Source organism: Ananas comosus, linkage group 8 (assembly GCF_001540865.1).
Source record: "Ananas comosus cultivar F153 linkage group 8, ASM154086v1, whole genome shotgun sequence".
NCBI lineage: Eukaryota > Viridiplantae > Streptophyta > Magnoliopsida > Poales > Bromeliaceae > Ananas > Ananas comosus.
The window spans coordinates 2,915,754-2,938,627 of record NC_033628.1 but is presented as its reverse complement, the minus strand read 5'-3'; the positions used below and the strand labels follow the sequence as shown (position 1 = coordinate 2,938,627).

The window sequence follows — 22,874 nt, the reverse complement described above, 5'->3', positions numbered from 1 at the left end:
CATTCTTTTTACAGCGTGTAATATTTCGAAAATTCCCTGTATTTTCTATTCAAAATATTCACATTGTCGCTATGCAACGGACTTTTTTCGAAAATAACCCTCTGAAATTTTGTAATTGGCAAAATAACCCTCTGAAAATTTTATTTGTAAAATTAACCCTCTTTTCGCCACGTCGGCGTCAGGCGGGATTTTTCTCGTAAAGACGGTGAATCGTTCACCGTCTATGCGAATTTCTCATGAAGACGGTAGATGGTTAACCGTCTTCTCTAGGCGTGGACCCTTCACCACCTTCTCAGCAATTCCCCGCGTATCAGCGCCTTTGTAGTAATTCGACGAGAAGACGGTGACTCGTTTACCGTCTAAACAAAGACGGTGAATCGTCCGCTGCCTTAGCTAGCCGTAGACTTCGCCGCCTTCTCAGGGCCCCGGCGCCCAGCTCTGCTGGAATAAGACGGTGACTTGTTCACCGTCTTTATTTAATCTTGAAGACGGTAAGTAGTTCACCGTCTTCTCTAGGCGTGGAACCAGACGGTGACTTCTCAGCAATTCCCCGCGTATCACCGCCTTCTCAGCAATTCAGAGAAGACGGTGACTCGTTTACCTCTTTAGGAAAGACGGTAAGTCGTTTATCGCCTTATCTTGGCAGCAAATCCGCCCGACAGCGGGGGGGCATAGATAAGACGGTGAATTGTTCACCGTCTTACTTAAGACGGTCAATGGTTTACCGCCTTATCTGAGCAAGTTTACCGTCTTCAGTGTAGAACTCCACCCAGCCTAATTTCGCCAAGTCCTCGAGAGATACCGTCTTCAGTGTAAAACTCCACCCAGCCTAATTTCGCCAAGTCCTCGAGAGAGGGGCTAAAACACAGATAAGACGGTGACCCGTTCACCGCCTTAACAAAGATGGTGAATCGTCTACCATCTTATCTAGGCGTAAACCAATGCTAGGACTTAGCCGTTTTTTCCTCCGGTTTTGTTGTATTTGCACTAAAGACGGTGAATGGTTCACCGTCTTTAGTGCAAACAGCAGCACCTGCTGTTTTAAGCTTGATTTTAAAGAAAATTTCAACAAGTTTGACGCAAGTTTTTTCACGATAACAAATTTTTCAACAAGAAACACAAGATCACGAGTGGAATAACAAGATACAATCAACAAGATAAAAATATCAAAAAAAACNTTAGGGTTTAGGGTTTATACTAGTTAAACTAGTTTAGGGTTTAGGGTTTATAGTAGCTAAACTAGTTTAGGAATTTTAGGGTTTAGGGTTTATACTTGTTAAACTAGATTAAACTAGGTTAAACTAGGTTTAAACCTAGAAAATTACTAAGATAGAATATTATTTGCAATGTGGGTTGCTGTGGCACGGGGGAAGGCTCGGTGGGTCGACAGCGACCGGCGGCGACGTCGGCTTGGGCGGCGGCGACTGGCGGGGTGCGGAGGGAGAGAGAGACAGAGAGTTAAGAGAGAAAGAGAGCGAAGAGTGAGGGAGAGGTGTCGGGGCTTCGGGTATACCTAGGTAAGACGGTGAATTGTTCACCGTCTTCATTAAACAACATTGGAGACGGTGATCGATTCACCGTCTTACCTTGGTCCACTCCGTTGCCAATAAAGACGGTGAATAGTTCACCGTCTTTAGTGCAGCACAAATAAGACGGTAAACAATTCACCGTCTTATCTGTGTTTTATGTCTCCACGACTTGGCCAAAGTTCGGGCCGAAGTTGAGGGGCGTCTTAAGTAAGACGGTGAACTGTTTACCGTCTTATCGAGGGCACAGCAGTTCCAAAGGTGTTGTATTCGCTCTAAAGACGGAGATGTATTCACCCTAAGACGGTGAATAGTTCACCGTCTCATGAAGGCGGTGAACCATCTACCGTCTTCATGAGAAATGCGCATAGGCGGTGAACGATTCACCGTCTTTACGAGAAAAATCCCACCTGGCACCGATGTGGCGAAAGGAGGGTTAGTTTTACAAATAAAATTTTCAGAGAGTTATTTTGCCAATTACAAAATTTCAGAGGGTTATTTTCGAAAAAAGTCCCTATGCAACTCTTTTAAGTTGTGAAGTTGTAGAATCGTCATTGTTAACCGACTAATAGTAATGTATTACCATGAATTAGAAGATTTTGTCTTTACCGTGCTTTGTTAAATATAAATATTAAAAATATCATTTTCTTATTGCTTAATTTTTTAGAGAATAATAATTATTTTATATAATTTTTATATGATATAAGAGTAGAAAATTTAAAATTTCTCGCTCCGCTGCAGTGCAACATTATAAAGTCTACCAAAACATGTCCGGTTTAGAAATAAGAGGGAGTGCTGGCTAAAGCTTCCGGAGAAAAATAGTTATTTTATATAATTTAACACTTGTTGTACTTTTAAATGTTAAACTCTTGAAAAAGGTTTAAAGGACTAAAATGAAAGATTCTAAAAGGTCGGGGGCTAAGGTGCAAGTTACCATCAAGTCCGTAGGGCAGGGAAACGAATACCGTTGCCTACTTGCCCGCTCGAATAGAAAAGAAAAGAAAAGAGAAGGAAAGCATTCGTGACTCTGACGCTACCTGCGATCGCAGCAAAAGCCGAAGCAGATTCCCCAAACCCTCCTCTCCTTTTTCTCCCCTTTCCCTTCTCTCTCTCGCTCTATATCTCTCATTCCCCTCTCTCTCTCTCTCTCTCTCTCTCTCTCTCTCTCTCTCTAAACCATTGTCGCCATTGCGATGGCTTCGTCGTCGTCTTCTTCTTCTAGCTCGGGTAATGGATACGACTACTCGTTCAAGATACTGTTGATCGGGGACTCGGGAGTGGGGAAGAGTAGCATCCTCAACAGCTTCATCTCAAATCATGTCGAGGAGCCCGCCCCCACCATCGGTAAACGATGATTACTTGTAGATAGATCCCTTCTCGCGTGTATTATTGGCTATTTTGATGAGATTCTTACTTTGTTTGGATCAATTTTGTCTTTTGAAGGCGATTGCATTATAAGGTCTCAATAATCTCACATTAGATGAAAAAGAGGTCTTGATTCAAAATATAAGAAATTACGCATTTTAATAATATTCTAATAATAATAATTGGACTTAAGTATTTTAGGCGCCGGTAGTTTGGATCCGATGATATTACTGCTAGCTAGTTGGATAGTTACGTGCTCTTGCTATGTTATTAGAGTACTAGTGGGCTTTACAGCGGCTACTATTTCAACCGATTAAAATATATCAAAATATGAGATATACTGTAGCAAAAGAAAACAAAACCAAGGATTTTTTTTTTTTTTTTTGATTTTCCATCCCAAGAAGTCACTGATTGAGCCATTAATAGATCATTTACGAAGTTTTATGGTAACTTCTTCAGATCTTGAAAGGAAGTAAATATAGATTTTATCTAAATGGAGGGTTTATATAGATCAATTAATTACAATATATGTGTATATGATATATTAAATGCACAACTAATCTAAATAGTAGACTAGTACGTACTTTGTTGATTAGGCGACAGCCAAATTTGAACTGGGAATAAAGGATTTGCAGTCACCGCTTGGCCATGCATGCCGCCAAATCCGATCCAAAATCGATAAAAATATTATTATTTCAGCCAATTAGGCTGTATAATTAATAAAAATCTTAGATTGGAAAAGAAATAATACAAAAAATAAAACAGTAGTACAGAAAAATCACAGAACAACCGCTGCAAGCAAACTCGTAGCTAAAACAGCGATAGCACCCGCCCCCGCCCCCCNTCGAACCTCTCGAGATTTAGGCTTGGGTTATGAGAGGGAGAGAGAAAGCTAGTGTGAGAGAGAAAGATAGAGAGAGAGAGAGAGAGAGAGGCAAAAAGAAGAGGAGGAGAGTTACTAGAGATTAGGGAGAGTAGGAATAATGATGGAGATTTCGAAGAGATTTGGTGTGTGTGTGTGTGAGGAGAGAGAGAGAGAGAGAGAGAGAGAGAGAGAGAGAGGCCGGGGCCGGGTTGAGCTCGAAAAAGAGAGTGCAAAAGAGAAAGAGAAGGATTTTGCTTGTAGAGAGAGAGAGAAAGAGAGAGAGAGAGAGAGAGATATGAGGATCTTGTAAGATAGGGCTTTTTTTTTGTATTTGGCCCCTCAAAATTTTTTTTCGGAAATAACCTTATCAAATTTATAATTACAATTTTAGTCCTATTCCTATCAAGTAGGCGCCACATCAGCGCCATGCGAGCGGGCTGGGCTGTTAAGTTGAACATGGTAAACCATTCACCGTGTTCACCGTTTCCTATACTTACATTCTTTTTTATATTTTTTCACAATATATATATATATATATATATTTTCACTCTCCTTCCTTTCCTTTTTCTTTTCTCTAGACATGGTGAATCATTTACCGTGCTTAGACACAGTGAATGGATTACCGTGTTCAACTTATTATTTTACTCACGTGGTGCTTACGTGGCACCTGCTTGGTGGGGATAGGGTCAAAATTATAATTATAAATTTGGTGAGATTATTTGTGAGAATAATTTTTTTGAGGGAGCCAAATGCAAACAAAGCCGTGTTAAGATATGAAAGAATCTTATAAGATATATGTGTAGGAGAGAGAAGAGGGTAGAGTCCGTGGTGGTTTTAACAGTGGGGTCAATATATATAATGAAGAATAAACATAAAACGGCTAAATTATAAAAAGCCTTCTCGTACTTCAGTGCTTGTCTCAATTGTCCTCTCTGCATAAAAAATTACATCAATTACCGCCTTATACTTTGTCATTATCTCAATTAGATCCAACTATTTGGAATAATTATTGCATTCTACTACAAAACTTTGTAAAAATAAGTTTGCAGATAAAAACTATATATCTATAAGTAATGCAATAGAATTATAAAAATTAATAAATTGCTCAATAAACTATCAATTTTGATAGTATAGCAAAATAAAATATCTCCTTAATTTTATGTAAATTTTTTATATTTATTTTGAGTTGTAAATAGAGGTATATGTTGAGATGTGGAACAAAGTGATATACCAATTTATTTTAGTGAAGTTTTAGAGCCTAATTTGCCCATTTTTTAAATTTTGGATCTATTTAAGATGATGATAAAATACAGTGTAGTAATTAATGCAATTTTTAATGTAAGGGAGTAATTGAGACTAGGGCTAAAGTGCAAGAGGGCTTTTTATAATTTAGCCTAAAAAAACTAGTCATTGATATTACATAAACAAAAAATATTTTTTAAATTATTTATTCTATTAATTAAATATTTACAAAAAATACTAGGCATTCTGGTTGGCCCACATTGTAGTAGGCCAACGAGATAAGAAAGAGGTTAGCCCTGCTCCATACTGTTTGTTCTTATTTAACTTTGACCCCAAAATAGGATCAAAATGTGAAGAAAGACCGTAAAGACCTTTCTTGTGGGTACATACAATGGAGACTATAGTGGATCCGCCACTAGGTAGAGTATAGATACTACTTGAACACACACACACACACAACACACACACACACACACAGAAGGTAGAATATAGGTAATAATTGAGGCAAAAGAGAGAGAGAGGAAGTAGAATATAGGTAATAATCGACGATGCCTGGGGGGAGAGGGTTAGAGTAAAGGAGCTGCCACGTGGTATTGAAAACTCTCAATTTATGTATTTGTATAGATGTATAGATTGCTATAACGATCCAACCTACTAGCACTAATAACTCGTGGGCTAAAACCATTGAACCCAAATGCTTAAGTCCAGTTATTATATTATGAAAAGCCTTCGCTCCTTCTGTTCCTGCTCATAATCTTTTCCTATCCAATGTGATTAAACTCTTACATTCTCGTCTTGTCTCATTTCTTGCCCAAAAATCACTAAGTGATGTGAGACCTATCTTATACTACTAACTGGCAAACCAGCTCTGATACCAAATGTAATGATTTAGCCCACTAGCACTAATAACTCGTTGGGTCCAAACCACTGGTCCAAAATGTATAAGCCGGGTTATTATTACTAGCCTTCGATCCTTACGTTTCTAATTATAATTCTTTTCCTATCTAATGTGAGAATATTAGGGCGTTACAATTGCTATGGGTTCTTTAGAATGCTAGTTTTATAGGTTGTTGATGTGAGATCTATATGACATGTAAAAATAATAAAAACTAATACATACCGATGTCGAAGATTGTAAACAAAATAAAAAAGCTTACAAAGCGTCAAAGAAAAGAATATTTTGATCAATATGTGGAAGCGAGAAGCTCGATTGTGACTTGAACATTAGCAACCACCCTATGGTGTGGATATGATGATTATTCTTCACTAGAGTGCACACTGAGAAAGTGGAAAGATCAGTATCCTTGTATATAGAGTCCAGTCGACTCCTATTAAAGTTTAATTAAGATTCTATTTAATTTAAATAGATGGAAAAGGGGTAAAACAGGTCATATCAAGTAGTTCTATTTTTGTCGCGATTAACATTTATCTGATAGGAAATCTTGATTTGAATATGATTAGTTGGGCCTTGCTATCGGAAATTCTAACAGTTAATGCGTCAGCAAGCATGCATGATGTGAAGGGCTTTGATTTTAACATATTTGCATGCATTTAAGGGACTAGGTAATATGTATGAAACAACCACTTGTCTTCCTTTGTGGATTTTTTATCTCCAAAAGTTTAAGTTGTCAAAAAACAGTACTTTTCATATTTTACATTCAACTCTCCCCTTCAAGGCTCGAGAATTTTTTATAGGAGTCTGATGGGATTTAAACTAAGCAACTCCTACTCTGACACCATGTAAAATAATATAAGACGATCGTTATTACATAATAAGAGTTTAAGTTGCTAGAAAATAGAGTATTTGTATTTTATATTTAAAAATATGGTATCATAGTTGGTCGTAAGCCTCCTCAGTTCCAAGTGGTCCTATGTTCTATCCCCACATTCTCCATTTGATGGTAAAGATTCTTGCCTGCTTTTCTGTTTTCTTACCTTTTCTATCAGTGCACTTTACATGGTTCACCTAGTCTTCACTGTGAATGTCAATGGAGTTATTATGATTATCTCCGACCGTTTCCTCCAAGATCAATCTTTTTAGTGCATTTAAGGGATTAGGCAATATGTGTGAAATAACAGTTTGTCTCTCTTTATGGACTGTTTGTCTCGAAAAGTTTTAAGTTGTTAGGGAATGATGCTTTTTATAACTTGCGGATAGTTTGCCTCCAGCTGTCTCCTGCAAGATCTCCTACTTGCTAGTTCAAACTTTGGTATTTGGTAGCCGGCATGTCTCATTCTTTTTTAACACTTTTTTTTTTCTCACATTCTTGTTGTAGTAATTTTTGCTTAAATTTGTTGGCAGGAGTGGATTTTAAAATCAAGGTTCTTACAGTTGGAAAGAAGCTTAAGCTCACAATATGGGATACTGGTGAGTTTTCTACTATGCATAATATTATAGATATAGGTGTCCAAGTTATGCGATTTACACTTGTTGTTTGGCAAACTCATACTCATGTCACTGTAAAGAATTTATTAAAACTTTCATTTTTTGTATCATGGTAATTTCTCTTCAGTAATTAATTTTCATTATGTCACAGAAAGTTTCCTTTACAATATTGATTTATTTTGTTTTGTTTATAAGATGCATGTTGATGCATGTATGGGGAAAGTAATCACTGCATTGGCCCATATATGCATGTTGATCTATATGTCCAGATAATGCATGTAACCATGCAATGCATAATTTAATTAGTGGTTTAACATATAGGAAGACGAACTATTAGTGGTTTAACATATAGGGTTGAAAGAAAGAAAGAGAATTTAAAGATGAGGAGAAAGAACATAAAAAAATGAAATAGCAACAATGCACCATCAAATCAAACTGAAGATGCCATTCAGAATGCCTCTGCAGCTCTGCCTCTACATTGGTTGCTCTTTTTTTTATTTTTATTTGGCTTATTCCAAACCCACCTGCTAAATTTACCCTTTTCAAATCTCTTTCGCCATTATTTTAAATCACTGTGTCATGGTGAATGGGATCATAATGATGCCTTAGTCGAGTAAATGATAACAAGTGTGTAAGGATCCAAAACAATGATTGCAAAATAGTGTGGAATTGTGGCAATTTACAAGTTTAGACAGTAATCACAGTACAGCATTGTTATAAAAATATAGCAGAAAAGATGTTAGAATTATGCAGTAAGCTGCAATTTTAGGAAAGAAGTGTGTTATAGTTTTGCTGATCGGGTAAGATGCTTGTAACAGACCAGCAGCTCAGTATAGAGATCTTTAGTTTTTTATAATCAATTGTAATCGCCTTCTATATTTTACAAAACATTGTTATGCAAATATTACTGGAATAGAAACCATGAACATGTCTTAGTTTTATATCTGAAAAATTCATTTTTTAAGTACTTCGTTTGTGGTATACGATTGCTATTGAATGACAGCAATATGAATAAGTAATACTTTTATGGTGTATAGTGGTATTCTCTTTTCTAATTATTTACTAGTATTCGACAGCAACATGAATAAGTATTATTCTGATGTATAGTGGTATTCTCTTCTCTAATTATTTATCAGTCTGCCACTACCAATAGTATTTGTTTTATGTCTAATAATTTAAACAAAGCAATACCGTGTGTTAGCAGGGGTTTTTTTACATATGATTGTTGACATGTTGCTAATGTTTTCATTTTTTATATCTGTCCCATCTTATGGGTGTATATCTAACCGAACTTCTGTCTGCAGCCGGACAGGAGAGGTTCAGGACACTAACGACTTCTTACTATAGAGGTGCTCATGGAATCATTCTAGGTAAGGCAATTATTTCATTATTTATGTGATTCATCTGTAGCTTCGCAAAAATCTTACGGTCATTTACTCTTGCCAAATTATGCTGCATGGAATCCGTTTTGCCATTTATAATACTCATATTACAAATTTCCTTGTGCCTTACGAAAAAAAAAATTAAATGATTCGCCCGATGTCAGTATCATGAAGATTCTTTTAATATATATTCATATTTTCGTTAATAAGATTTCTTGGACGGTAAACTTTATTCCTCGTATAAGTTTCTTAGTCGTATGTCTACATCCTGTTTTCTACTGCATTAGTACTGTACAAGATAATGAAATGATATCTGCTTTGAATATAGTTTATTCACCTGCAAATTTAAAAACCTTTGTTTCCTGATGAAAAACATGAATGATTAATGTAACTGACTATCTTAAGGCTGATTGATACAATTCTTTGATGACTAAACTAAGAAAATAATGTTTTTTAATCTTGTATTTTTCATTCTTACACCTCTAGAATCTTTTATCAGAATTTTGCCAATGTGATGATGCTATTTACTGTGAATAAAATGCTGAATGAGCTACTTTCCTTTACCCTCTGCTATTAGTTTATGACGTGACACGACGAGAAACTTTTACAAATTTAGCGGAAATATGGGCCAAGGAAATCGAGTTGTACTCCACAAATAAAGATTGCATCAAAATGCTTGTTGGGAATAAAGTTGACAAGGTAATATCGTTGTTTGAAAACCTTATCATCATTACTGTTATTCTTCGACATTGCAAGTTCATCATTTTCAGTACATTGAAGAACTACATCTGAACTAAGATGCAGTAGTTCAATTCTCTTTGGTTTTGCATGCTACATACGCAATTGGTATTTAGGGCATTAGTTGCACATTCTACGATACTTTGTTATCTCGCTTACAGGATTTGGAGCGTGACTAAACATCCTAGTGTCATAGTCGTAGGTAGGCATTCCCTGTAAACAAGTGTATGTGGGAAATACTAATACCATCATACTAGAGATATCGTTATTTTCACTAACCATATTCTCTCAATATACTTCTAAACAAAAGAGCTGCAATGCTAAGATTTCAACTATCGCTTCATAATTTTGATAACAGGAGAATGAAAGAAAGGTGACAAGGGAAGAGGGAGCTGCTTTTGCGCAACAGTCTGGTTGTCTGTTCCTTGAGTGCAGCGCGAAAACACAGGAAAATGTGGAGAAATGTTTTGAAGAACTTGCATTGAAGGTAAATCTTCAAAAAGTTATATAATCATTTTTAAGACGCAGTGTTTGTTTTTTGAATGAGTTTTAACGTGAGGCATTACTATGCTCTAAATTTCTCTCCTTTGGTTATGCACTCGGTCCTTATGACCCGGTAGAGTCTATTTTGGGTGCTAAAATAGCTTTTTCACTGTTGTCCTGTTTACTGAAAGATGATTTGCTATTGATCACTACGATGGTTTTTTTTTTTTTTTTTTCCTCTTGTAATTAATCTTGTACAGATTTTGGTTGCTGCCACGTTAACGCGCCATCCATCAAGTTTTTCTTTCTTTCGTCCTTTTTTATGTTTAAATTAACTCGCCATATTTAACAATCATAAAATGTTAAGATTTCATGTTCTCTGAACAGATTCTGGAGGTTTCAAATCCCCAGGACGAGGGGCCGTCGGCTGCTGCGAGGAACATGTTGAAACAGAAACAGGAGAATAATGGCGGGGCGTGTTGCTCATGAGCAACACAAGGTTCTAACATCACACTTGATCAGATCAAAATATACTGATATTATTATACATTGTAAATCAGCTGTGTTTGCCTCTACTTTGGTGTTGTTGGTGCTTGCATGAATCTTTTGCGGCCTAACTTCGAATGACGAAAACTAGATTGTATACAAATCATCTTAAGTTATCTAATGTGATTGAATATTGTAAATTTGTGTCATGCAAGGTTGTGATAACATAAGATAAAGTGCACTCTTGCATCTCAAAAAGCAGGTTGTTAATTAAGGGGGTGTTTGGCCTAACTTTTAAAAAGTGCTTTTGCGTTAAAAAGTGATTTTCGACTCAATAGAGCATTTGACAACTTCATTTTTAAAATCTGATTCTATTTTTCAGAATCAAAAAACTGATTTTGAAGGCCTTAAAATCAAAAGCAGAAAAAAATCTAATTCTGATTTTAGATTCAAACTTCAAATTTTATCCCATATTTTAACTGAGAAATCGGCCTTGTTTGGCATCATGTTTGTGGTTTTTTTTTCAACACTAATTCTATATAATTTGATGGGTTGCAGGGAATACTTTTGTTTGTCAACTAGATTACAATGCATCCGGCTAAATAATAAATGATAAGTTGTTTAAAACAAAAATTGAGAGCAAAAACACTTACTTTCAAAAAAAAAAATTTTTGTTGCCAAGTAAACATTTTGGATGAAGTGGATGCAATCAATCTACAGTGCACTCCTAGTACTTTTTGATATACAAAATTTTATTTAAAAAGTAAAAAAAACAAACATGTGGCCAAACGAGGTATAGTTTTTGCATTAAACTTTGACGAAAAAAAAATAATAATTGATGAGTACATGGTTAGCAGACAACTTCTTGCTACTTAATTATTCCTCCGGTTGCTTCTAATGGATTTTCATAATAATAAATAATAATAATAATAAAAGAAAAGAAAAAAAAAGAAAAAAAAAAAACCAGTGGAGCCCACCCATGTTATATAATCCAGCTGGAGACCAGTGTAGTTCATTTAACTTATTAAAGTACCTTCTCAATTTTGTGAGAAGCTCCAATTCTACTGAAGTAACCCATTGAGAAGTTACTGAGCACATACTTAAATTCATACTATATTTGAAAAACGGTGAAAATTTTTTCGTAAATAAATATAGAAAAAAATAATCATAAAAAATAAGCAGGTTGATAACAAAATAATACAATAAATAAGAGAATACAAGAACACTAAATTTACGTAATTCGATCAGCAATGTGTTGATCTATATTCACGGACAAGACTATCCTAATGTATTTTTCAATTAATTTATGGCAGAAAAATATAGAAAATAAGATAAGATTACAAAAAACTCGCTCTCCGAGGAGTTCTTCATGCTTTTCTTCTGGTTAGAGTATCTACAATAAAGCTTTAAACTCTTCACTTTAAAACATGAATTATAATGATTTATAAAATTCTAAAAATTTCAATTCTAGTACCAAAACGATCTCTGCCTTCTATTTGACTCCTTGATGCCCTTCTAGTCGTCGATCTCCTCTTAATAATTCTCTTCTGAGTGTTCCTATACCATCTCTAATCTCAAGACATAATATTAGATCAAATTGGAGTCAAATTTAACTTACTCAGTCCGTTACGAAGTTGAGTACTGATACTTAACTTGGAGTATTGATACTGAAACACCGAGTAGAGCGACTATACTAATTGAAGCATAACTAAGTTAGTGCTTCCAGCTTTTTGACCCTTGAATCAATCTCTTTAACCATTTTTTATCTTTGGATTAATATTATTATCTTTAGGGGATCACTCAACCCTAGAGAGACCACTTACCTCTAAGGAATACCACCATCGTCCATATTATCCTACTGTTAGTAAATTGCGTACAGTAAAAGCGCAGCGGAACAAAAAATCAAACAAATTTGATTTTTGAAAACTCTCGAGATCCAATCTCAAAACCACGCAATTAGGATCCCTCATGTTTTAAGATTAAAGAAGAAAAGCAAGATCGAATCTTTACCTTTTTCGCGGATAGATCTTCCCCTCAATTTGATGATCGTGGAATTCGGTTCTCTTGAAGCCGCACACGCGTCCGGCCTCTATAGGTATCCACACGAGGTTCTTGATTTGATCGATGTCCTCACCGGGGTGCTAGCTCCCTTGCAAAAGGACGTCTTTCTTGCTAGAAGATGGAAGAGAGAAGAGAAGAGAGATAACGGCTAGGGTTTTCTAAAAACTCCCGTATGTTATTTATAGGAATATAATCCTATTCCTAATAATATAATGACAATTAAGGATAAGTATAAATCTAGATTAAATTTCTTTCTTAATTGGCATAGATCGGACAAATCTAATTTGATTATCTTTTATATTAATTTGAGTCATATTCAACAATTAATAATGGCAACATGTTTGCAGCATTAAGTCTTTTATAATTTTACTAACTATTAGTAATTCCTCTCTATACATATGTTATCACTTAACTCAGTAATTTGTACAAATTATAAATTAGTCAATTATCAAATATTATGCAATTAGGTTCTCCGACGATTCAATATCGCAGATTACTCATTCCGATCAAATCACAACCTCTTATGTGGTGACACACCATAGTGTTCTATTCTATCTGGTTGAGTGAGATATATATTTGATGCACTATCAATATATCACTGAACTCCTTTCAATGGATCTGCGCAACACTTCAACTCGCCCACTTAAAAATTATCGATCCTCTAGAATATCTCGTTAGTCTCACAATCACAGTGACGCCTGCAGCATGTAAAAGTGTCCATTACCTAGTAGAATGGAATAATGAATCCTCTTGGTGAGTTACCGTGTGATACAATCCTTGCTATCAGAGTCGCCGACTAGCGGAGGTTATGAATTAATCTCAAATCTCCACCGTTTGTATTATGTTAATTTATTCGACTCGAGTTTTCTGAATATTCCGTGAAACCTTTTCGCTGCTATTATTCTGCGCCCTGGCCAATCATTTTAAACTCATGTCTCATAAATGCACATAAGGACTACACCCCTATCTACCAAGAGGATGATAGATTCCATCTAAAGTGCGCACTCCATTCCTACAATGAACCTACTGCACGCACAGCACGCAAGACCCGAATGTACTAGCGACCAAGTGTATGTACAGTCAAGCTACAGTAACCTCATTTGTGAATAGCCGAGGCACACGGGTCCGAAAGGAACCAGTCACAGCTACTTAGCAAAATTGAGTAAGTCACGTAGACCATGAGTGACGTATTAATGAACTCACCAATGTGACTGCTACGAAAGTATGGTTCCGAAGTGTCCGTTGCATTTGGTTGGTTACCATTTCTAATGCACCCGATCAGCTTGTTACTCTAACAGAACACTACATCCAACTTATGGTACGCGTTTAGTGTCCCGCACTACTGATTCGAGATCCGGCGAATAGACTCTCTAGCGCCATAGCTAGAAAGGGAAGCGACCTATGCACCAATCTCACCGGATCAATCACCGTCCCCATGATGATCCATTGATCGGGAGCATTTAGAAATTAACCACCAATGACACATGTCTCAAATTCTCAACACTTGAGAATATATGTCATCATCTTATTAATTCCTTGGACGATTCATGGACACATACACAACATGAATGGAAATAAAAATCCAAAGTTATTCATAATATTTAAAAGTCAAATACAAATTTATGTCCTAAAAAGAATATATGTGTCGGCCTGGTTGGCTTCTAGGGCATACATCTAACACCTACAATTCTTATTCTAAGGGTTAAAAAGTTGAAAGCATCAACTTCCTTATACTTTCGAAAGTATAGCAACTCTACATCTGAAACACCTCTTAAAATTTCAGTATTACTATTCAAAATCAATCACATATGAGATTCCGAGGAATTTCTAAGATACTTCTCAACACAAATACTTAATAAATGTCATGTTTTTAACATCCAAGAAACTTCAAAATTTTGACTTTTTTAAGGGCTTTTTTTGCAAATAGCCCCATAAAAAATTTTATTTTCGAAAATAGCCCTGTGTAAAAATTATTTGCAAAAATGGCCCTGCCCCCGCCCCGTCAGCGCCACGTCAGCGCCACGCGGGCGGGGCTGGGCCAATTGTATAAGTTGAACACGGTGAATCATTCACCGTGTTCAATACAAGATTTTTGTATTGGACACGGTGAATGGTTCACCGTGTCCAATACAAATACATTCGACTTAGCCAAAAATGGCTAAGTTGTGGGTGTTTGTATTGGACACGGTGAACCATTCACCGTGTCCAATTATTTGTATTGGACACGGTGAATGATTCACCGTGTCCAATACAAATATATCCCACTTAGCCATTTTGTATTGGACACGGTGAACCATTCACCGTGTCCAATACAAAAATTTTGTATTGAACACGGTGAATGGTTCACCGTGTTCAATATAAACACTTGGCCCAGCCCCGCCCGCGTGGCGCTGACGTGGCGCTGACGGGGCGGGGCCAGGGCCATTTTTGCAAATAATTTTTACACAGGGCCAATTTAAAAAAAAAAAATTGTCAGATGGCTATTTGCAAAAAAAACCCCTTTTTTAACTATGAAATACGACCTTACATAATCCAAAATCTATCTCTAAAGAGTTGCTTTTTCTTTTTTTTTTTTAATTTTATTTTTCCATAGAGGAGACGCATCAGGGAATGCTCCCGAGATTTCGCATCTCGTAATGGGGACCCAAAAAGGCGTATAATTTCTTTCGATTGCCCCTTGTGGCTTGTGACAAGTGACAACACCCCACCTCTCTTTGTTTTGTCCCCCCCTCCAAACAACAACACGTACAATCACAACCTGTTAAAGCTCTTGTTTCAAAAAATTAAATAAATAAATAAATAAAATATTTTTTAAAAAAAGGACTGTTGTTACAATATGAAGTTACATGAACAAAATTGTGGTACTCATGTACATAATTTATCTGAACTATAGGCTACTTTGAAATAGTTATTTAACCTTTTGAAAATTTAATTTTATTATCCAGTTCTTCTTATGAATTACTTAATTTCATACAGTTAATGGTGCTTTGGCTTAAAATTTTTTTAAAAAGTAAACTTCAAATACCATCCCTATGATTTCGTATTTTTTTTTATTTTAGTATCTTGTAGTTTAAAAATGTATCACTTTAGTATCCTGTGGTTTTATTTTCCTCTTTGCATCTCCGTTATAAACAAAAAACTTCATATGCTCCGCATATGGTTTATTGAATATTCACTTTAGTACCCTGTGGTTTACCGAATTTTTATTTTAGTACCCCGTAGTTTTAACTTTATCATTGATATAACGGAAAAATTAACAGAGAGATAACGGAAAGATAAAAATAAAACCACAGGATATTAAAGTGAGAGAGCGCAAAACTATAGGAGTGGTATTCGAAGTTTTTCCAATTTTAAATGTATCATTGATTTTTACAAATTTAGTTAGTACATTTCACGTAATTTTTATAATTATAAATTTATTAAAATAAAAAATTAGCTTAATATTTTAAAGTTTAGTTGATTGATCAAATCAAATAAATTGAACAATTGGATAGTACATTTAAATTTTGAAAAGGTTGGATAGTAAATTAAAAATAGTACACATCTATCAGAACCTTTATCCATGTAACTTCGTGTTGTAGCAACAGTGTTTTTTGAAAAAAAAAATTGTTTATTTACTTTTGGTAAAAATGTTTAGAATTTACATGAATAATAAACAAGACTTTTTTTTGCATTTAGCCCCCTGACAAATTTTTATTTTAAAAATAGCCCTGTCAAAATTTAATTTGCAAAAATGGCCCTGAGCCTGCCACGGAGGCACCACGTCAGCGCCACGCGGGTGGGGCAAGAGCCAATGTGTTAAGTTAAACACGGTGAACCATTCACCGTGTCTTCACCATTCACCGTGTTTAGACACGGTGAATGGTTCACCGTGTTTATTATGTATATTTTGTATGTTGAAAAGAGTAATATGAAGTAGGGATGTCAATAGATATGGATATCTAAAATATTATCCGAACCCAAGCCCGAATAAATTTTATATATATATATATATAATATCTATATATATATATTATATATATATATATAATATATAATTTATTCGGACTTGGGTTCGGATAATATTTGGGATATCCATACCTATTGACATCCCTACTCTCTATTCCTCTTTTCAACATATAAAATATACGTACTAAACACGGTGAACCATTCACCGTGTCTAAACACGGTGAATGGTTCACCGTGTTTAATTTAACACATTGGCCCTGGCCCCGCCCGCGTGGCGTTGACGTGGCGTCTGCGTGGCAGGCGCAGGGCTATTTTTGCAAATTAAATTTTAAGAAGGCTATTTTTAAAATAAAAATTTGCCAAGGGGCTATATGCAAAAAAAGCCCTAATAAACAATTTTGAATCGACTGTTCACTCTTTCACAATTTTGATTTTAGTATCTAAACTCTCAATTTGTCTGATTTGAGCCAGTTAACATGTCACGTTTCTGATTACCACGTTTCTCCGGGCACGCCAACAGACTCGCCATATAAATAGAAATTTTTTTTGTATACGAAGCGATAGCTGTACCTATAACGAAACCAAGCTACAATCACAAGGTAGAGAGCTGCTAAACTGTAAAAGATAAATATATAAAATCTCGAGGGGTTCCAGTACATACAAAATGTTTACAACACAACTCGCTCAAGGGAGCACCTCGACAACATCACAGTATGTACAAAGAAAGCCCAAAAACTACCCCTGGAAGGTACTGCTCTAGCACCGCAACAAAACTGGAAGGGATCTAACTCGCGACTTCCTTTTCGCTGTCAGAATCAGCAACAGCAACAGCCGCAGAAGAAGGCTTTGCAAAAAGGGGTTAACAACTAGGTGTGAGAACTACTACAAAATAGAGTAGTACTCAGTGGGTACCGTCACCGACCTTAACGGCTCACCTACTAAGTTTACAGAAAAGTATGTCAGAGATAGTAAGGAAAGCTGGAAACCCTACAGCTATATGCCACTATATTATCGCTAACCAACACTAACTGTCTGTAGATAAAAGAAATGCTATCTCTGACCAAATCTCACTAGGGACTGTGAATATACCCATCCCGCCTGTCGAAGCTACACTGAACACCACCCCAAGGGCTGCCAGTGGAGAGCAAGTCCAAACCGGACAACAACGACATCAACGCAAAGCAAAAAGCCAGACAATGAAGCGGCACTCGTGGGCGCACCCAACCGAGTATGCAAGCGTGTCCTGCCGAGCTCAATCAGGCTCTCACAGACTGTAATCAATGCAAACGGGTCTAATTAGTCTAACAACCAAAGGTCACGTAACCTTGGCCCAATTTGATACAAAATACAGAAATCTGGGTCCACTGTCAACCGCGACGGCACCGACAGTCCGAAACAGTCTACACACTACTGTAAAATAAGGTTGGCATCTCAGCACGAGCATAAACTCATCATACACTAATCCGGGTACCCACCGCATACGAATAGCGGCGATACAAACAAACCATAGTTCTTAAAGCTAAATCTGGTAATTTTCAGAAAAGTGACAGTGTAGGGTTCAATAGTTTTCTCCTAAGTCAATTCCAAGTCCAACAGGTAGAATTATTCTAAGCTCTAAATTCATATTCTATACAACCTATGCAAATCCATGAACTGAGCTATTTAAACATAATTCTACCCATGAAAACATATGCTAACATAATTCGGCTTAGGAGGAAATCCGACGATTTTGGTAAACTTCAACCCACCTTACAAAGCTCGTCCAACCACAGCGAGAAGTCGAAAGAAGGAAAAACACGCGCTCGCCCGGTGTCCAACGGCGCAACCGCGACGCCCATGCGCTCGAACGACCCTCCGGCGCAACGTCGACAACCGTTCCGGCTCGAGCCGCGACCACCACCACGAGCACGTCCAAAAATTATAGAGAAAGAGGAAGCAGCAACCAAAACCCCTTCTTTGTCTCTCAACACATATATAAAGAAGTGGGATAAGGTTGGGATTAACGACGCCTCAAATGACCAAAAGGCCTCCTCACCAACTCAAAAATTCAGCTGGAGTACCGGTACTCCACTTGAATACCGTTACTCGTGCCTTCAGCCCGCAGCCACGCACACTGGATACCGGTACTCGAGCTCGTTACTGGTACTCGACAAGTCGATACCGGTACTCAGCATCAAATACGTGCAAACCCGAGAGCATCCATCTCTGCCATCCACTGGGGTATCGGTATTCATCTCAGGTACCGGTACTCAACACTGAACTACTGCACTTTGCGTATTTCAGTGTCAGAATTCTGCTCTCGTATTGCACTGAGTCCGTTTTGCATCCAATTTGCCCAAAACGACTCTGACTTGTCTCGACACTCTCTAGATGTGTTGACAAACCTCAAATGCTGAAACTTACGGGCTGCAGAACACCAGGGACACTACAATTAGGGATAATTATCTATATATCTATCAAACTTTTAAAAATATCTAATTTACTCGTACTTTTTTTTTATTTCTAATATACTCATCATATGTTCCTTCGTTATTCAAAAATACTTTCGCAGTTACTACCATTAAGTTATTTCAGGTTAAATATGAGTTAAATGTCTACCAAAATTTAAAAAATCAAAATACCTTTTTTGTTCTTAACTTAAGGGCGAATAATAAAAGTTGGTGATGTTAGAGGATTATATTTGAAAAGACCAAAAATTAAAATATTTTTTTTGCCCCTAATTTTAGGGCAAATAAGAAAAACTAGTGATGGTATCGAAGTACATTTGAAAGGTCAAAATAGTAATTCCACATATGTAACTTTATTGCTAATAATTCATTAATAGAATTTAACTCTATAAATATATTTGAAATAACTTGGAACAAAAAAAAAATTTAATATTACCTTTTTAAGAGAAATAAATCAGAAAGTCGAAAATTTTTCAGGAATATATAAGTAATTGCCCCAAAAAATTAATATAATAAAAGTGAAATATTCGTGCTCGAAAGAAAGGATATGAAATGAATGTTTCGATTTTTATATTCGCCTTTTATTTTACATTTAAGCCCGCTTTGCCTCGATGATCATTTATATCATTTTACATCATATTTTTTCAATGTCCGTCCAGACATCGTACAATAAGGTATACGTATGTGAGCGTACGAGTGAGCGTTGGGAGACGAGAGGTATTTTCGCCAGTTGGCAAAAAATTCGAACCGAATATGAAAAATCGAAAAAGACGGTCCACTAATGCAAATGCTGAAAATTTATAAATTTTTTATGCAAATTGGCTAATAATTCTATAGTTTAGTATATAAAAAATTTTTGATGAAACTATTGAAGTGTAAGATTGTTGTTTTTTTAATTTAAAATAGTGTCATAAAACCGACTATTCCTAGCGCAAGTTGCAAAGAGTTTGGTAGTTGATATCTGAAATTTCAAGTTCGAATACTAGTTGATTCATATTTCTAGCTAAGTTTATTTCTAAAAGAAATAATCGACGCGGGTAGAATGCTAACTGCTTCTATAAAAAAATAGTGTCATAAAAAGAATATTTAAATACTAATATAGAAAAATATACTTCTTTGATAAACTTACAAAAAATATTTTAGTTAATTTATTACTCTATGTATAATAAAATATTATTTATAAAAATAAAAAAAATATTATATTTTCGCACTATGCCTAACAAAGTTTGTACTTTGCTTAAATTTGTAATCATTGAGCTAAAAAATAATAAAGAACATTGAAAGATTAGTGCAAGGACAAATTAAGCATGCAATTCAATAAAGCCAAATAATAGCATGCATGGTAATGCATGGTGATGGGGGTTGGTTTGGATACTTAATTAATATTTCTAACCGCATTAAATCATGTGTTTTAGTGATCGATTTGCGCGTTACGGCGGGTAGATACAGTTAAAGTAAAAATTTGTAAAGAATAAAATATAAGTTTAGTACAAAAATAGTAAATATAGTCTATATTGTAGACAAATACTTTTAAAAAGTAAAATTATAATGAAAATAATTTAATCGTTCAACAAAACTATTAAACCTTATTCAAGAGAAGTCACATATCATGCAAATAGGCGATTAAAATTATTTCTATAACACAATAATCAAATGAGAAAAAAGAAAGAAAATGAGAAAAAAAAAAAAGTAGGTCCCGCTCTTTTCCAAATTAAGAGAGTACGTACATGTAGGATTTAGCCATGAAGATTAATGTAAAGAAATAGATATAGATATAGATGAGAGGGGATAATAATTAAATGTGGTTCATAATATTTATTTTTCTCAATTAATTAGAGCTTTTGCAGAAGTGTTAAAAAAAATTGAAGTCACAATGTTAGCATGACTAGTGTTTTCACATGAAAATTTACTTATCTTAATGAGGACAGATTTTTTGTCACCCTGCTTCTAAGAAAAATGCAATGAGATAATCCATTTTATTAGCTAGGATAAAATATTTTTCTAAACTTTTAATGTGTTTGTATAGTAAAGTAATTTATCCCTTGTTATTCCATTACCTAACATTGTACAACATAAGCTGATTTAATTATTATATATAATTAAAATTATAAGGACACAATTGAAAGTGAGGCCAAAGTTTGGGGACCAACTTGGAAATTATTTTATTTTATTTTTTTTGAGAGAGAGAGAGTTATATGCTTTATTTAATTTTTTCTAAAAAAAGGTAAAGCATGCAGAACTTATCTTAATGATGGACCACTTTGAGTCGGCTCTATAGTTCAGTTAAGTTATGTATACTTTTTACTTTTTAAAAATAAATTTAGCTTAAAATATACATGAAGCAATTGTGTTTCAAACTAAAAATCTCAAATAACAACTATTGAGCCGTTAGCCAACTACGTCTTAAGTTATGTTTTAATAAGATTGTCTTATTTATATTTTAAAAAATAAATTTAGCTAAAAATATAGAGCAATTAAATTTTAAATTTAGAATCTCAAATATCAGCCATTAAATCTTTTATGTAGTACTTGCAATAGAGATAATGAGTAAAGTAAAATTATTATTGAATATAAAATATATAAAAACACGATTCATTATCTCCCTTCATTTAATTTAAATTCAAGTCGTAAGCCTATCAAGCGGTCTCAAAAATAATGAAAATAAGATACTAAAACACTATTAATTATTTGTTAGCTTAATTAATTTTTTTAAAAAAATCAGAATTAATCATTAGGTGAGTACACTAACTAGAAGAATCTTTGTTTTTCTAGTTGTTTCTATGAAACCCTAAAAATATATGTAATTAATGAGACAAATGGTACTTAAAAGGCCTTTTTGCAATTAGTCCCCTGCCAAAAAAATTATTTTAAAAATAGACCTGGTAAATTTAAATTTGCAAAATGGTCTTGGTCTTGCCACGCAGGCACCATATCAGCGCCATGAGGGCCGGGCTGGGCTAGATAGTTAAGTTAAATACGGTGAACCATTCACTGTGTTTAGACACGGTGAATAGTTCACCGTGTCTGGAGAAAGAAAAAGGAAAGAAAAAATATACGTATTATGAAAAAGATAAGTATGGAACACGGTGAACCATTCAGCGCGTTCGTGTTCAACTTAACGCCCCAACACATCCACGTGGCGTTGATGTGGCGCCTGTGTGGTAAAATCATGACCATTTTTGCAAATTTAAATTTGCTGGGGCTATTTTTAAAATAAGTTTTTTCCAGAGGGCTAATTGCAAAAAAAAACCCTACTTAAAATATTCCTTCCTATCCTCTTAAGCAATCATATGTAGCAATCACATGCACGCTTGGTTCATATTTTGGATGATTTTTAGTGAATAGAAATCTTCTAATTTGATATTGGAAAAAGAATGTTTTATTTTAGACATAAAATATCACTTTCCCATGACAAGTGATGTATTATTTGTATTTATAACTATGTTGCAAGGTTTTTTTCATAATTTATAAAAGACTAAATTTTTCAAGGGGGTTAGTAGTTATTAATTAATAAATAAAACAACTCAGTTAATTCTTTCTAGAATATTTCCATGGAGAGAAATTAAGTAGAGTACAAAAGCTCAACAAAATTATATGTTCTTTTGTAAAATCTAGTAAAACTGCATTTTGGTAACAAAATAATCCAAGAATAGAGCATTTTATTTTATGTATTATGCTAATTAAACACAGCTAAATTTGATCGCAATAATTTATTCTAATGAAATCAAATTATTTTATATCATTTAGAAATAACTTGTTATGAGCTATTTCTCCGCTCTTTGAAATAAACTATTGTTCGGTTTATTCTTTGTCTCAGACTCCACTTTAGCCGTGTTCTTTGCACCGCATTTTTTTCCAATTCTTAAGAAAACAACCAAGTATAATTTTAATTATTCTAGAAATAAGAAAAATATCAACTAAATACAATATTTTTTTAACTTCTCT

At 35.0% G+C, this 22,874-nt stretch overlaps 1 protein-coding gene across 1 annotated transcript; it reads left to right on the top strand.

Annotated features, from left to right (window-relative positions):
* LOC109713649 (ras-related protein RABC2a-like) lies at positions 2,569–10,682 on the top strand. Its single transcript, XM_020237813.1, has 6 exons — positions 2,569–2,870; positions 7,301–7,366; positions 8,689–8,754; positions 9,344–9,465; positions 9,863–9,991; positions 10,375–10,682. The coding sequence occupies exons 1-6, from the start codon at positions 2,720–2,722 to the stop codon at positions 10,474–10,476; spliced, it is 636 nt and encodes a 211-aa protein (XP_020093402.1). The 5' UTR covers positions 2,569–2,719; the 3' UTR covers positions 10,477–10,682.

Coding starts and splice junctions, on each gene's coding strand:
- LOC109713649 (XM_020237813.1), top strand. CDS start 2,720: ATGGCTTCGTCGTCGTCTTCTTCTTCTAGCTCGGGTAATGGATACGAC. Junction 2,871..7,300: donor GGAGCCCGCCCCCACCATCG/GTAAACGATGAT, acceptor ATTTGTTGGCAG/GAGTGGATTTTAAAATCAAG. Junction 9,466..9,862: donor TTGGGAATAAAGTTGACAAG/GTAATATCGTTG, acceptor TTTTGATAACAG/GAGAATGAAAGAAAGGTGAC.